General features: G+C 39.3%; 1 protein-coding gene across 1 annotated transcript in view; it reads right to left on the bottom strand.

Annotated features, from left to right (window-relative positions):
• The window catches only part of scfd2 (sec1 family domain containing 2), a 320,194-nt gene that overhangs the window by 240,843 nt on the left and 60,961 nt on the right, over positions 1-18,390 (bottom strand). Inside the window, exon 4 of the mRNA XM_060830813.1 lies at positions 16,380-16,555. Within this exon, the coding sequence (XP_060686796.1) occupies positions 16,380-16,555 (176 nt within the window). The remainder of the gene's footprint in view (positions 1-16,379; positions 16,556-18,390) is intronic.

Raw genomic sequence — 18,390 nt, 5'->3', positions numbered from 1 at the left:
TTCTGGCAGGGCCCTGGGCAGATGGGTACATCAGGATCCTGTAATTGGGGCAGAAGACTCTTTTTTTTTTGCTTGGGTCAGGGTGGGCTCTCTAGGCCACTTCAGAGGGCAGTTAAGAGTCAACAATCTTGCTATGGGTCTGGAGGTCAGACCAGGTAAGGGTAACAGATTTCTTTCCCAAAAGGATGTAAGTGAACCAAATAGTTTTTATGACAGCAGTTAGCATTGGACCAGCAATTTTTCTAAAAAAAACCCCAGATTTTCACTGAATTCAACTTTACTGCTGTCCCATGTTCTGTGTCTCCAGAATATTTGCCTGGAGCTGTGGATTCCTATTACAGTGACATTAGCACTCTGCCTCCGCTTGTTACCCATCCTTTACATGTTCTGGTTTTCAGAAATAATCCACTATTGTTATGACATGGCAGTGAACCCCTCTGTTAATTAAACTAAACACCCAGAAAGCTCATCATGCCTCATAATCTGTTCAAATATATGAGTGACAGAGAACTCCGAAATTCGACTATTTAAAAAAAACAATTTATTCTTTAACTCTAAAAATGAACATTAAACAATTAAACACACCTCTAAGCTCTCCCTTTCCCTTAACTGCTTATTATCTGTCTTCAATTCTATATACTGTTCCAATAAAATACTTATTAAAAAAATTACATCAACTTAATTTCAAAACCACACAGTGGCAGTCATCAGTGTCTTCCTTCTTCCTGTTGAAGATTTCCCTGGGTTGTCTTCTTTCTTTTAACTGTGAACGTTTCATTTGAAAAAGATACCTTTGATAGAGAGTGTTACAATATTTTGGGTCTCTGTCTTTCTCTCAATGGCAGTTACTCTGTTTGACTTTCAAAATGCCTGTTTTTTTGTACACCCAACATCAGGCTGTCTCATTGGTTCGAGGTTGGCAAAACAATAAACTGAAACTCGAATGGGTTTTAGCATCCTGAGACATAATTTAAATTGATTGGTTAAATTCAAATTGTTGATAAAACAGCAACTAATTCAGGTATCCATTTCATAGCCAAAGTGCTTCATATTTTCCATTTTGCAGTGCACCTCAAGACTGCCTGATAGTCATATGACAGGTGCTTGTAAGCTCTCAGTGCAAAACAACATCAACACTCTCAAAGGTATGTACCAGTTTAACTCCGTGAATGTCATTTATTCTAATCATTCCGTCATTAGTTTTATCATCGCTTTTTATTATATTCACCATATTGACCACTGTTCAGTTTGGATCAATGAAATATAAATTTTGGGAAAGCAAATAATTCAAATTGAATAATGGAGACTGTAATCGATGACCATATAGATTGTCAGGGATTACATTTTGTAGAATATGACCTCACCAGATAAGCAGCCCCAAGATATAGCAGGTCACACGCTTTTAAAGGAATTGATCCAATAGACTTAATTATCCTAATCTCTTTAGTTATGAAACACAGATTAATCTCTATAATAGCATTATAATGGAGCAATAACCTAATGGTTCCAGAACTGGGCCTGTTCCTCTTAATATTGCCTTCAGTTATTTCAAGCTGCTATAGTACTGCCTTAATACAGAACATTTCCGTGAGGGAGAGCCATTTGCAACCAATTGAATACTTTTAAAGTGCAACCACTACTGTAACCTCAAGTATCTGTTGGCTGACAGATACTTTTTAATTGTATGTTTGTTGAACCTCTGCTCTTATTTCTTGAAGTTAAAAAAATCACACAACATCAGGTTATAGTCCAACAGGTTTATTTTGAAGTACAAGCTTTAGAAGCACTGCACCTTCGTCAGTTAACTAGTCACGCAAGCTACCTGACAAAGGAGCAGCACTTGAAAGTTTGTACTTCCAAATAAACCTGATGGAACAGGTGAGACTTCTGTTCAAGATCTAATTGAAAAGACTGCAGCTGCATCACGATTCCCTCAGCACTGTAAAGTTAATGTCAATTGGGACAACAAACTCAGTTTCTGGATAGAATTGGAACCCATGACTTGTGAACTGAGATATCAGAGTGCTACTGCAGAGATAAATTTGGAAAAAAAAAAGTCACAGATTGTAAACAAGAGATTGCAAACAAGGGATAAAACACTCATCACTTTTTTCTCTCTCTAACAGGGGCTCTGAGACTAACTGCAATACCAAAATACTCTTGTGTAATATTTGCTGACTCAGCACAAATCAAAAATCAAACCTTCAGACCTTCTTGCCCTACTGACAGAAGAATTATAAGTCTTATCATAATGTTGGTGAATTACTCATTAAATTTTGTATTACTTCATAATTTGAAAAGGAAATATGATCTTAGTATAAACAGAATGCAGACAACTCTTCACTTATTTTTATTACATAATAATTCTAAGACTTTTCAAATTAATCAGATTGGGGAGGGGGGGGCAAGAATAGTGTCAGAGTACAATTTCATGGAATTTCATTTCAAGTCTACAATAATTTATCAAGTACTGAGGAAAAATAACTATTACGTCCTCATCAAGAATCAACCATTCACTAACAAATCGTGCAAATTTTGCAGTGCAGGCCACTAAAGTTTTAATTGTTATAACTTTTCTTTCATAGGAAGTGTGACATTGGCTATTTTTAAAGCAAGTATTGGGTAACCTTTGTTTCGAATGAGACACAATTAAAAGATTTGAAAGAAGCGTGACATATTAATCTTCATCTGATATAATAAATCTGTTTTTCTTCTAGTTATTTACTTTAGGCACATACTACTTCATACATTGGAGCTCAATACAAAAAGGTTTAAGATTTATTTTAGAAATGGCTTCCTGTAATTAACATGAAAAAGACAATCTGGTCAATGTAGTTCATTCCATTATACAAGGCACTATGCATATTATTGGTCCACTCCATTAGTCAGTAAAATAAAAGCAGTCTTTTAGTAAAGGCAAAATCTCAGTAAAAACCAAGCCATTTAACTCCATGAAATTCCCCCATAAATGTTTGCCATCCGTCATCCCCCCACAACCTTCAGTCTGTCCAAAGCAATCAAACAAGTATGGTAATTCTGGAAGCACAGTTACTCTAGTCAACTCTCAAGCTTGGAAAATCCTTCTTTATTCGAAACTTCTTCAGCTACCACTTGGAAGCCTGCAATAAATATATAAACACAGAGAAATTGCTGAAAAAACACAGCAGGCTGGGCAGTGTCTGTGGAGAGAAAACAGAATCAACATTTTGAGTCCAGTAATCCTTCTTCAGAACTTCTGAAACGTTAACTCGGTTTTCTCTCCACAGACGCTGCCAGACCTGCTGAGATTTTTCAGCAATTTCTGTTTTGTTTCAGCTTTCCAGTATTCGCATTTCTTGGTTTTTTTGTTCAGTGTTTACTCATTGCCACATCTCTTCCAGGTATGTCCACCTTGAAGATGTTCTGTTCCTCTCTCTGACAGGATTTCCACTCTAAATCATTTTTCTTATTCACTATCATTATTTTTATTGTCACTCCTACAGATTGACAAGGTACTTGCCAAAACTCACTTCCACAGCCACATCATGTTCCGCAGTGACTGTCTCTTTCAATCCCAATTGAAGTTTCATCCTTTGTGTTTTGAGTCGACCCAAGATCACAAGTATCTCCATGGTGTACAATGCTCTTCAGACAGCTACTCCCACTGATTCTGAGATCCACAAAAGCATTATGAAGCAGAGTCACTGGACCTGAAACATTAACACTGCTTTCCCTCCACAGATGCTGCCAGACCTGAGATTTTTCAGCAATTTCAATTTCTGTTTCTGATTTCTAGCGTCCATAGTTCTTTGCTTTTTTTTGGGTGCAGTAAATTTATGTTGCTTTTTTTTATTTTTGGCTATCTGCTCCAAAGGATGACACCCCTCAAAATAAATACTTGGCAACATACAACCTACCAGGGACACCATCACACAAACTGGCTGAAGAACTACAACAGAAACTGAAATACCTGACTCTGTACAGTCAACACAAATTCTTGGACATCATCAGAAATATACAGAAAGACAAGGAAGAAACTATGGTCTCATTCGATGTAACGGCACTGTTCACCTCTATCAACAAAACCCTAGCCAGAGAAACAATAGCCTACCTGCTGGACATACAGAACAGACAACAAGACGGTGAACCTATCAACAAAGACGGCATACTCAAACTACTGGACCTGTGCCTCACAACACACTCCACATTCAACAACCAAATATATGAACAAATCAATGGCACAACCAAGGGCTCACCCATCTCTGGACTCCAAGCAGAAGCTGTAATGCAAAGATTAGAACAAACAGTCTTACCGCAAATTCAACCCAAACTCTGGGTCAGATATGTAGGTGACACCTTCGTAATCATTAAAAACACAGAAATAGAAAACACACACCCGATCATCAACACCACACTCACAGGGATCAGATTCACTAAAGAGGAAGAAAAGGACAACTATCTCCTATTCACTAAAGAGGAAGAAAAGGACAACCAACTCCTATTCCTAGACGTGATGGTACAGAGAACACCTAACGGAGAATTTACCACAAAGGTATACAGGAAAACCACACACACAGACCAAGTCCTGAACTATGAAAGCAACCACCCCAATACACACAAAAGTTTCATCAAGACACTAGTCAAAAGGGCCACAACACACTGCAGCACACCAGAACTGCAAAAAGAGGAAGAAGAACACCTATACAATGTATTCGCCAAAAACAGATACCCCCACAATCTCATCAACAGATGCCTAAGGGAAAGACAATGGAATGAGGACATGCCCAAACCCAAAAGGACTGGCCACACTACCATACATCAAGAACATTTCTGAACTGACAGCCAGACTACTGCGACCACTAGGACTCATAACAGCACACAAACCAACAGCCACTCTCAGACAACTCACCAGGACAAAGGACCCGATACCCAGCATGAGCAAAACCAACATAGTGTACAAAATCCCTTGCAAGGACTGCACAAAACACTACTTAGAACAAACAGGAAGACAGCTAACGATCTGTATCCATGAACACCAACGAGCCACAAAACGACACGACCAGCTATCCTTAGTAGCCACACACGCAGATAACAAGCCACATGAGTTCAACTGGGACAACACTACTATTACAGGACAAGCCAAACAGAGAACATGCAGGGAATTCCTAGAGGCATGGCACTCATCCACAGATTCTAACAAACAAACACATCGACCTGGACCCAATATACCAGCCACTGCAGCAGACAGCTGGAACTGAGAAATGGAAGTGGCAGAGACAAACCACTATAAATGCCGGAGGAAACATCACAGAAGCACTTCACAGGAGGCTCCCAAGTACGGAGGTTGTCATCTAGACTGGGGACAAAACGTCTGCAACACAAACTCCCAGCTCAGCGAACAGAACCATAACTTGCCAAACAGAACCAAACTGACACCCAGAAGCGGCAAGGACAGACCACTATAAATGCCGGAAGGAACATCAAAGAAGCGCTTCGCAGGAGGCTCCACAGCACTGATGATGCCTCCTAGCCAGGGGACGAAACGTTTGCAACAAAAACTTCCAGCTCGGCGAACAGAACCACTATAACAAGCACCCGAGCTACAAAACTTTGCACAAACTTTGAACACTTACGGGCGAGAGACGCTGAGACAAGCCAGGAAATGGGAATCCTGCGCTAACCGCCTAAGCGCAACATATGAACAACTCCGGTTTCTACACAAATGCCGAAAGAATTAAATCCTTCCACAATGTGTCAGGTACAGACCACCAGTCAATAATCCACAAGCCAGGGAAACAGCCAAGCAGAACGGACTCAGGATGATCCAGGTAATGATCACAGACGCTCACAACCGACTGCACAAATACAAACAAGAAATTGCGCGCCAAAAGTCGTTAATTTCAAAGACCGCTAATCACGAATGGACCCGGACCATAGAACAGGCTGTCACTATAGGACAGAACAGGACAACACAACACATCGCAAAAAAACGGCACTAAAAGAAAAACTGGCCAAACTAACACACAAAAAAGAGGACACTACAACACACACCTGGGTTAAAAACCTCTCCCATAGACATGGAAAGAACTATACTGACCAAGGGACTCAACTACAACCACAGGGATGCTAAGACAGCAGACTTCCTAGCAGCACTGGAATGCACACTCAGGAACAATGGACTGACTGAAGAGACACAACAAACAGTGAGACAAACGGTCGTACCTATGATGATAAGAAAAAGACAAACACATAACCTCAACACCAAGGAGAGGGAAGCACTGAAAGCACTAAGAAATGATAAGAACATAATCATACTACCAGCAGATAAAGGCAGAATGACTGTCATCCTAGATAAATCAGACTACATCAAAAAAGCACAACACCTACTAGCAGACACCAACACCTACCAAATGAAGGATTCGGACCCCACACCACAACTCACCAATAGAACAAATAACACTCTAAGGAATCTACAAAAAAACGGACAGATAACCAAAGCGGACCTACGAAGAATGAAACCGGAAAGCAACAACACCCCCAGATTCTATGGACTACCCAAAGTACACAAACCAGACATCCCACTCAGACCCATAGTATCACTATCAGGGACACCAGCATACAAACTGGCCAAAGAACTACAACAGAAACTGAAACACCTGGTCAGCGGATCCAAACACACCATACAATCAACACAGGAATTCTTGGACGCCATCAGGAATACACACATAGACGAAGAAGAAACCATGATCTCATTCGACGTGACGGCACTGTTCACTTCGATTGACAAAACCCTAGCCAGAGAAACAATAGCCAACCTACTGGACATACATAACAGAAAACAGGAGGCGGAACCTATCAACAAAGACGGCATACTTAAACTACTGGACTTATGCCTCACTACACACTTTACATTCAACAATCAGATATACGAACAAATCAACGGAACACCCATGGAATCACCAATCTCGGGACTCATAGCAGAGGCAGTTATGCAAAGGTTAGAACAAACAGCCCTACCACAAATTCAACCCAAACTCTGGGTCAGATATGTCGATGACACTTTCGTAATCATCAAAAACACGGAAATAGAAAAAACACACCGGATCATCAACGCCACACTCACAGGCATCCGATTCACGAGAGAAGTAGAAAAGGATAGCCAACTCCCATTCCTAGACGTGATAGTACAGAGAACACCAAACGGAGAATTCACCACAAGGGTTCACAGGAAAACAACACACACAGACCAAGTCCTAAACTATGAAAGTAACCACCCCAACACACACAAACGAAGCTGCATCAGGACACTATTCAAAAGAGCTACAACACACTGCAGTACACCAGAACTGCAAAAAGAGGAAGAGGAACACCTATACAAGGTATTCGCCAAAAACGGATACCCGCGCAACTTTATCAACAGATGCCTAAGAGATAGACCACGGAACGAGGACATGCCACAACCAAAAGGACTAGCCACACTACCATACATAAGGAGCGTTTCAGAACTGACAGCCAAACTACTGCGACCCCTAGGACTCATAACGGCACACAAACCAACAGCCACGCTCAGACAACAACTTACTAGAATAAAGGAGCCAATACCCAACATGAGCAAAACTAATGTAGTTTATAAAATACCATGCAAGGACTGCACAAAACACTATATAGGACAAACAGGAAGACAGCTAACAATCCGCATACATGAACACCAACTAGCCACGAAATGACACGACCAGCTATCCCTAGTAGCCACACTCCGACAACAAGCAACATGAATTTGACTGGGAAAACACTACTATCATAGGGCAAGCCAGACAGAGAACAGCCAGGGAATTCCTAGAGGCATGGCATTCATCCACAAATTCCATCAACAGACACATCGACCTGGACCCAATATACCAATCACTACAGCGGACAGCTGAAACTGACACCCGGAAGCGGCAAGGACAGACCACTATAAATGCCGGAAGGAACATCAAAGAAGCGCTTCGCAGGAGGCTCCACAGCACTGATGATGTCTCCTAGCCAGGGGACGAAACGTTTGCAACAAAAACTTCCAGCTCGGCGAACAGAACCACTACAACAAGCACCTGAGCTACAAATCTTCGCACAAACTTTGAGAACCATAACATACAACCTAATTTTCACAAAGGTTTTATGGACATATCACCACATTATCCATCCATATCCACTTCAAATAGGTGATCAAATTTAGTAGAATCCAAGTCTTGCATCACTGAAATCTTCAATCAATCATTTTTCTCCTTAGCCTGTATTTTTTTCATGAAAATAACAGACCCCAAGCCGGTCATGCTAATTCATTAAAACTGAACAATCATTTTGATTGTTCTCTTCTCAAACTAATTTAGAAGTTCTTTTTAAAATGATTTATTACAGCTGTTGACAATTCAGTCAGCATTTATTGGCCATTCTTAATTCCCCTGCAGAAGGTAGCCAGTGAGCTGCCTTCTTAAAGACTGCATAGAGATACCCAGAGTACAACTAGGGAGTTCCACGATTGTGACCCAGCAATAGTGAAGGCTGATAATTCCAAATCAGGATGGTGTTTAGTTTGGAGTGGAATTTGTAGGTGATAGGTTCCTAAGCATCTGCTACCCTTATCCTTCCAGATGGGTAGAGGTCCAGTGATTACACAGTGACAAAGGAACTTGGCTAGCTACAGAGCACCTTGTAAACTGTAAGCACTACTGCCATGCTGCACTGATGATGTACGGAGTGAATGATGAAGTTGATTAGTGTGATGTAAATCAAGCAAGCTGCTTTGCTTTCACAACGTGTGTGGGACAACACTGTACACTTGTATACACCTATATCTAGGTATTGCATTGCTCAAGTAAAGAAGAGCAATATAACCTAAATTAAACTTGCCACGCTAGTACTTTTGGACCTTTAATGTCTTATCAGCTAATATTCATTCTCCAGACCTAATATTTGATAGATACCTTGGCATTGCATATAAAAGTTCAGAGTTTCCCTTTCCATTCATCACATCACACTTATCCTAGAACTGCCACACACAAACCTAAATTTTAATTACCAACTATGAGATCCAGGTCAACTTAGAACTAAATGCCTAACTCCAATGATAATATGATGTGGGCCAATAATTTCAGCATACAGGCTGCAGAATTACATTTGTGACCTGGCCCAATTTATACCAGCTTCCTGACAGAAATGTCATCAATTTCCTCTTCAGACAGCCAATATTACACCTTGAAATTATTTATGAACAGCTACATAGCTGGTTATGGGAAGGTTTCAGAAAATCAGTATTGAGCCTGAAAGATTGCTATCATGCACAAATTTTGTCTCCTCTCATCATCCTTATCAGAGCCCTTCTTGTTTCTTCTCAGCAAACAATTTTAGAGGAACAAGTTGATAATTCTAAGGCACCAATTTCTTCCCTTTAAATATAGACCACACAACCATCGCTCCATTCATTGCAAATAACATCCTACAGATCAACAATCAATTAAATACAAGTGAATATTTCACAAATCACTGCCATTTCAATCAGCAAAATGGCTATGCAGCATGAGGTCCAGATACCACATTTTGGAAGTTATAGCAATTTTCAGAATAACCCTATCCACAATTATGTGAACATCCTCATTGATAGTGAAAGCAAAAGCATATTTCCATTTTATTATTATATCCATAATTTGGGTCAACAAGCTTAATCAGCCAAATCTCTCGTAAGATCCAAACAATCCTCATTTCAGGGCTTCAGTTTTAAATAAAACCTTTGCCACCACTTTTACAGGTGACCAGAACTTTTCTTTTCATTTTTGCAGCAATTTTAATAAGATTAGTTTTCTGCAACTGCCTCTCATTCTATTTGTTTACAGTTTGCATTAATCGAAAATATAATTTTTTTTTAAAAGTTCCATAGAATCTCCATTAAGTTATATAAATTTTACTTCATAACAAATACTATCTTCTTTCAGGGGTACATAGAAGATTCTTGCCACTCATGTTGATTCAAATGCAGAACAAAGCTAGTGGTTATTAGCCAACTTTACTCACTAGCAATTAAAGTCAATCTTGATCAAATTTCCCATCAGTTTGCAAGATGAGCCCTTTTGAAATGAATATAAAGCATTCAAATTACAAAAATTATTAATAGTAAAGTTGAGGATTTATTGTAAAAGGAAGTGCACATGTTCATCTTTCAAAAAACATTGTTCACATTCAAGATAGAGTCAAGATTTGAAAAAGCAACACAGATCTACAGAAATAAATCAACAATTGCTGGAAAAACACAGCAGGTCTGGAGGAAAGAAAGCAGAGTTAACATTTCAGGTGCAGTGACCCTTCTTCAGAATTGATTGTAGCTCAGAAAAGATTTGTACACATGCTGGAGAAGGGATGAGGTAGAGGGGGAAGCAGTAAGTGGAGATGGAACCCAGAATGAGAAAAGCACAGTTGGGCAGACAAAGGAATGGTAACAGTCAGCCTGGGGGAATGAATAGCTGCTAGTGGTTGACAATGGGTTGTTTGTGGCAGCAGCCCATATGACGGCAAGGCTGTATGTGTAGGGGTTGGGATAAGGCCATTGGAGGTAGTGCTTAGGCCCAAAAATTAGTGAACTTAATATTGAGTACCTAAGGTTGCAGGATGCAAAGCTGAAAATAAGGTGTTGTTCTTCCAACTTGCAATGAATTTCTTTGGGAGCATTGCAACTAGTCTGACAAAGAGATGTTGACTAGAGAACACAAAGAAAACATGAAGCTCAGGTTCATTTTTGAGAACAGAAGTTGGGCCTTCTGCAAAGGCGTCTGTATATTGACTTCCCAGCGTACAAGAGACTACATTGTGAGCAGCGAATACTGTAGACAAAATTGAGTAAAGTGCAGGTAAATCACTGCTTCACCTGGAGGGGGTGTCTGGGACCTTGTATAGTGAAGGAGGAGCAGCTAAGAAGTAAATTGGGAGGAGTTACACCTTCGGCGATTGCAGCGGAAGGTGCGGTGGGGCTGTGGGGATATGTTGGAGTGGAGGAGGAATGGATCAGGGTGGTTTGTCTTGGATTTCCAGCATCCGCAATTCTTCGCTTTTTTTTGTTACAATATGTAGAATAAGGACTTAAAAATAAATGAAATGTTAAAGAAAATGTTTATTTGGAAATTAACTCAAGGATCTTCATGTAATTTTAAAACAGAAATTTTGAAAAAGGTAAACAATATATAGCTTATATATTCTTATTATAATTCTAGAAGACCATGTTGGAAAAATTTCTGATCCATCATTTTTAAAAGACATGCAACAAATGAAAGTGACCTGGAGCTGACAAGCATGTTACCCAGGCGGTCTTTGCTGAAGATAGAAAAATTACAATTATTTTAAAAATAAATTAACCAAGGAATGAACTGAAATAATAACAGAAAATATTTGAGAAACTCAGCAAGTTCAGCAGCATTTGTTGGGAGAGAAAGAGAGTTTCGTTGAGTCCAACAATGCTCTTCTTCAAATTAGGAACATTAACTGATTTTTTTATGCATTGGATTGTTTAGGATGCAAAGTACAAAAACAAAGCATTCAGTCCAACCATGATGTGCAAGAATTTATGCTTCATTCAAACCTTAGATTGTGTGATGATGAAGAAAAACAATATGCACAATCTGAACTTTAGTTAACCAGATGTAGTTTGCAATGATATATTGAAAAAATTTATTTATTTTAATTGCCTTCATTGTACTGGTCTGCTTGAATTATCTTGGTCACAATGACCAGACAAGTTTCCTTTGAAATTTAGGCAATATGTACTTGTTTGTTAATGTGCCAGTTCCAGAGCAAATGGGAAGATTGGAATCATATAAACTAGGCAAGAGAAAATGTTGAACAATTACCATTTTTGTTATCTCAGACTCTTAGCAGGTTAAGGTCACCAGCTCAGAAGTCCTGGAGTCTGCTAATTCCATGAGCATACACTCTTCACACAGCCTGGCCATGTTCATCAGACAGATTATAGGTACATACCAAAGAACTACTGTTGTAGAGTGAACTGGTCATTGGTTAAAACTTCTTTGTCATCTAGACATTCGCTGCAACAAGAACATGTGGAATTTGACAGTGAAAATTCAGAGACGAATGCCATAATTTCTGAAGACTGACTGTTTGGAAGGCTTGGAAGAGAAGAGTAGAAATGAAAATTTGTCAACTGAGACAAGTGCCCAGCAAAATAAAAGTCAGCAAAGCATGCACTTTTTCAACCTACTGTCTTCCTGTCTGTCAATTTGTCAGCAGGAACAAATCTGTCACACAAAGAACAAAAGGTCAGAAATATTAAATCAAAAAAAGGAGAGAAAAAAAGCTACTAAGCAAGAAACCAAGAAGTGATTATGATTACTAAAATAAATAGGATTTCAGCTGCAGTACCATGACAGTATGACTTGAGATGACTGTGAAACTTACAAGTCGAATGAATAGGAAATAATAAATGCAAAGTAGGTACATTTCTAAAGTTAAAGAATATTCAGAGAAGGTGCCAACCCAATTCCTCAATTCACATTTTTTTTCTGACAGAACTAGTTTAGCATCTAAATGCTAAAACGGAGAAAAATCATTGCCAATTTTTCATTATTGTAATTTTTTTGCATGTATTTTACGTTAGTTTACTTCAACATAAGCCATGCTAGATGACACTGGTGACAACTTAGTATGCTAAATTCATGGGAAAATAACTGAATCAGCCTTGTCAGCATTAATCAAATTTTCTTCCATGCTTTCTCTTCAAACTGTATCAGCAAAATTAACTTACATTCCTTTCTCCCTTATACGCTCATCAAGATTCTTCTTAAATGCATCTATATTATTTGCCTCTTCCTGCATTTTAACCATTTCCTGAGGAAAACATCCCCTTTCCTGACCTTTTGATCAAAGGCCAGGTTTTGATGGAGGAACTGAAGATGGTAGGGGCCTTGGACACTAGTGAAGCCACCGTTGTAGATGGGCTCAAAGGGTTTGGCAACAGGTGCATTGTAAGAAATGTGTCTTTCAATTTTTGTGTCTTGAAAACTGCAAGGAGAAAGAACTGTTGTTGGATTTATCAGGATGGTTGCATAATTTCACAAGAAAGAATTCGATACCAATTGCAAACTCTATTTTTTGAAGCTGTGTGTTCCTGTGATGTGAAACTGATCAAGAGTTGAGGAGTTGTTTACAAGTTAAACTAATTAGTTCTCAGATAACTGAGTAGGTTGGAACTGGAAATAAATTACAGAGATATAGACACACTGAAACAGAAAGTACAAAAGGATGCATTGTTGTTCTCCTCCTCAGCAGAAGCTGCCTGTTCTCTGGAGAAACAAATCTCAGTTTAAACTTGAAGAAAACCAGTAAACTTTCAACCATCAGTAGTTTGTGACTTGTGAATTCAGAGATATTTTCCAACTGAATCAATCACTCTGTACTTTTTACAAAATCAGTAGAAGCTTCTGAAGTCAACTGAAAACTAAGAGCCTAGATTGCCAAAGAAGGATCATCACAACATCAAAATCAGAAAACAAAGACAATTGGATTGACTTGCCAATCTTTCTCTGCCTCTGTTAATAAGCCATTACCAACTACATGGAATCAATGTGGATTTCACCAGTTCTCTCATTGCCCTGTCCCCATCTTATCCCAGATCCAAACATCCGACTTGGCACTGCCCTCTTGACATGTCCATCTTCCTTCCAATCCATCTGCTCCACCCTCCTCTGTGATTTGTTATCTTCACTCCCTACTGCATCTACCTATCGCATTCTTAGTTACCTTCCCTCCAGTCCCACCTCCTTCCCATTTATCTCTCAGCCCTCTTGGGCCACCCCTTCATTCCTGATGAAGAGCTTATACCCAAAATGTCGATTCTCCTGCTCCTCGGATGCTGCCTGACCGTCTGTGTGCTTTTCCAGCATCACACTCTTCGATTCTGATCTCCAGCATCTGCAGTGCTCACTTTCTTCCATTTGTCTGTGCGCAGAAGAGACACAGTGAGTGTTCACAGGGGTGTTTATAAGGGAATTAGAATTTTAGTTTGTAATGTTAGATGCCAATGGCTTATATCTTTTTAAAATTTATTCACTTGTAGGACATGGGCATCGCTGGCCAACATATATTGCTTGCCTCTAGTTGCCATTGTGAAGGTGGTGGTGAGCTGTCTGCTTGAATCCTGTAGTCCATGTGCTGTGCATAAAAGCACAATGCCCTCAGGGAGAGTATTCCAGGATTTTAACCCAGCGATACTGAAGGAATAGCAATATATTTCCAAGTCAGAATGACGAGAAGCTTGGAGGGGAACTTGAAGGTGCTGGTGTTCCCAGGTATCTGGTGCCCTTGTCCTTCTAGTTGAAAGTGGTCAAAACAAAAGAGGACATCATGGGATTTGAGCATCATTGGCAAGGTCAGCATTTCTGGTTAATTGCTAATCACCCTCATGAATATGGTGAGAAGGCACTGACTTGAACTGCTACAGCTAAGGGATCTTGCTGTAGTCAGCAGGCAAGTGGCAATATATCCCTCATTTGAATAATTATTCAAATTGCAGAACCTTCTCAATTACTCTTTATTGTGATGTATTCTAAAGCAGTCACATTATTATGTGACAAAGTGCAACAAAGTCTAATCATTTCTCCAGTTTATTCCAAAGGGTGGCCATTTTCAAGCCTAAGCCCACACAAGTTTGGCGGTCAAGTCAATGAGAAATAAGAGAATTGAGTAGAGTATTTAACATAAATATAAAATTACATACACAAATATTTTAAATAGTCCTTGGTTAATTGCTCCCACTCAATTATTTCAGTCACATTGTTGTTACCTAAACAGTAATTCTTTTGCAAAAAATCAAGACAATCAGTTTATTCCTTCTCTGCACCCAACGAACGAGGAAAATCTTCCACTTGTTGTGAAATTGAAGGAGTTTACTGTACCTTTAAGAGAGAGTGAATGCTGGTTTGCACTGACAGCTTACAAGCACCTGTCATATGACTAGCTAGCAGTGTCAGAGTCTACTGGAAAATTGAAAATTTGTAATGTATGGCTGTGAAATAGATAACTGACTTTGTAGCTGTTTTGACAACAATTTGAATTAAATCAGTTTAAATTGTGTCTTGGATTTCTAAAACCCAAGAGTTTGAATTTATTGTTTTTGACAACGTCGAACCAAAGAGACAATCCGATGTTGGAGGTATATTAAAAAAAAGCAGACAGTTTGACAGTCAGAGAGTAATTGCCAGAGACCGAGCGAGAGAGAGAAACCCAAAAGGTTGAAACATTCTCAATCAAAAGATGCCTTTTCATATCAAACATCTTCACAATAAAAAGAAAAATGATGACCCTCTGAGATCTTCAGCCAGAAGAAAGACACAGATGATGATAGCCGCTGTATAGTTTTAAAATTAAGCTGATGGAATTTTCATAAGTGTCTCATTGGAACAGTATATTATAAAGTTGGAAGCAGATAATAAGAGTAAGGGAAAGGGAGGGCTTAGAGTTGTGAATAGTTGTTGTTCAATGTTCAATTTTAGAGTTAAAGAATAAATTGATATTATTTTTGTTAAATATTGAATTTGGGAGTTCTCGGTCATGGATATTTTAACAGAATACGAGGGAAGGTGAGTTTTGCTGGGCGTTTAGTTTATTTACAAAAGGGGTTCACCACCATTTTGTAACACTTGCGTTAGCACTTCTGAAAGAGATCACACTGTCACCACTTAATCAAAGCTATCTATTAGACACATACTTTGCTTTCACTTTCCAACTAAATTTTCTTCTTTCACGTAACTATCCCATTACACTTATATTAATAAAGCAGAGATGGGACTCTGGGAGTGGATAGATTTGATCACTGAATATAAATTGTGTAATATTGGTACATCAGATCAATGCAGTAGCTTCAAACTTTTACAATTATTTTTTGTTATTCAGTTGAAGGAGTTGGCTCTGTATTGGGTGTCCATTATGCATATACAAGGTCTGATTATGAAATAACCCTACAGGTCATTCTGCTATAACACAACAGTTGTGTTCCTTTGAAACGTCATGCTAGAGAAAATCATGCTGTGGAAAACCACTACACAAATTACACTGTAGAAGGTTGCTACACTCGTTTAGTAGAAAGTTCACGTTATCCAAACATAATTCATAATTCGTCAATTGTGTTATAGCCAATTTGTGCTAACAAAACATGCATTATACCAGAAAGACCTGTAGTCTAATTAAATTCTCAGCCATAAACCTAAAATGGTGAAGTCACTGGATATTCTTGAGCCAAAGTTTTCCATCCTATGCCAAGACCTTTCTGAAGTGCATCCCAGACTCATCTTTTCAGTTTAATTTCATGGTGTAGGAAACATTGAAACAGGCACTGAAAGAAAAAAAAAGTGTGAACAACAACATACCTGTAACAGCAGCCTTTCAAAAGCGAGGAAATTGTCCCATTTTGAGTAGCTTGGATGTCCCAAAGTCTGCACTGTTGCCATGGTAAGTTGCAAGAGCTCACAGTGATTTTCCAAAGCTTTCAAATTTGTTTTAAATAACTGGACATAGGAGTTAAGCTGTTCAGGTGTGACTCTACCTGGAGAAAAATAAATGCATGGAAACAATCAAAGGTAAATTTAAAGTTAATTTGGCACATCTTTAATCAGTTGGCCTCCTTTGAAATGATGGCTATAATAGAATTAAAAAATTTAGATCAAGAATTTAAGTACTTAAAGCTGTGAATATCCTGTGATGTCCGATACCTAACTGTAAAAGCTAGAATACCATTTGCACAACCACAATACCTTGGCAAATTTAACTGGAAATACTAGAACTTCTGTTTAAACAACCATCATATATGGTCAAACAAAATGCAAAGGCTATGATGTGCTGAGAATGCAGAAGAACAAGTTATTTCCTCATCTGGATAAGAAGTGTGCTACTTTTTGAAGAGTATCACTTATTTTGTAGACACAGCAAGCTGTCACATAAAAATATTAAATTAACACAATCTGCTGTTGCAAGTACAATTGTTTGCCAGGACATTTGAAAAATTTCAGGTTCTTCTTCAAATAGTATCATGGAAACTTTAACATTCATCTTAGAAAAAGGCAAACGGGTGATGAACTAAAATAGTCTTACCAGACCATAGAGGCTGCTCTCTCATTAGAGACAAGCGACTGGTGGTGAATTAGGCCTCCAGGCGAGGGAAGAGGTTGAGAAGGAGATTAGATTAGATTAGACTTACAGTGTGGAAACAGGCCCTTCGGCCCAACAAGTCCACACCGACCCGCCGAAGCGAAACCCACCCATACCCCTACATTTACCCCTTACCTAACACTACGGGCAATTTAGCATGGCTAATTCACCTGACCCGCACATCTTTGGACTGTGGGAGGAAACCGGAGCACCCGGAGGAAACCCACGCAGACACGGGGAGAACGTGCAAACTCCACACAGTCAGTCACCTGAGTCGGGAATTGAACCCGGGTCTCAGGTGCTGTGAGGCAGCAGTGCTAACCACTGTGCCACCGTGCCGCCCACGAGAGTCCTTCATGGTAACCTCAAACCAGTGATGGGAACTGAACCCTTGCTGTTGGCATCTCACTGCTCTGTAAATCATCAATCCAGCCAACTGAGCTAAACCAATGCACCTTCAACTAAAATAAGAGTGAATTAAGAACATAAGTAGGCCTTTTGGCCTCTTCAGCCTGCTGCACCAAAAAGATCATGGCTGATCGGTTTGTGTTTTCAATTACACATTACTACCTACCCCAGATTCCCTTGTTTAACAAAAATTTTCCATGCACTGTACATTGGTTAGTATGGTTAGTAAGGGAGCCGGGAAGCTAACCAAGTGGATGCAAAATTGGCTTGAAGGCAGGAGAAGCGAATGATGTACAGTGTTGCTTTTCAGACTGGACCAGCAACGTGGCATAAGATTTAGTGCTAGGTCTGGTGTTGTTTGTAATTTATATAAATGATTTGGATGTGAATATAAGTTTCCAGATGACATCAAAATAGCAGTGGACAATGAAGAAGATTATCTCAGAGTACAATGGGACCTTGATCAGATGAGCAATTGGGCTGAAGAATGGCAGATGAAGTCAATTTAGATCATTGTGAGGTGTTGCATTTTGGTAAGGCAAACCAAGACAGGATGTAGTTAATGGTAGGGCCCTGGGGAGTGTTGGTGAACAAAGAGACCAAGGAGTGGTGTGCATTTTCTTGAAAATGGAGCTACAGAGAGGGTGGTGAAAATTATGTTTGACACACTTGCCTTCATTGGTCAGAACACAGTGTACGATTGGGTCGTCACATTGCAGCCATACAAGACAATTAGCAAGGCCACGTTTAGAATACTGCATTCAATTCTGGTCGCTCTTCTATAGGAAAGTTATCGTTAATTGCAAGAGGATGCAAAACTGATTT

This window comes from Hemiscyllium ocellatum, chromosome 1 (genome assembly GCF_020745735.1).
Source record: "Hemiscyllium ocellatum isolate sHemOce1 chromosome 1, sHemOce1.pat.X.cur, whole genome shotgun sequence".
Lineage (NCBI taxonomy): Eukaryota > Metazoa > Chordata > Chondrichthyes > Orectolobiformes > Hemiscylliidae > Hemiscyllium > Hemiscyllium ocellatum.
Note: the sequence above shows the minus strand (reverse complement) of the source record. Positions and strands in the feature narration are given on the sequence as shown.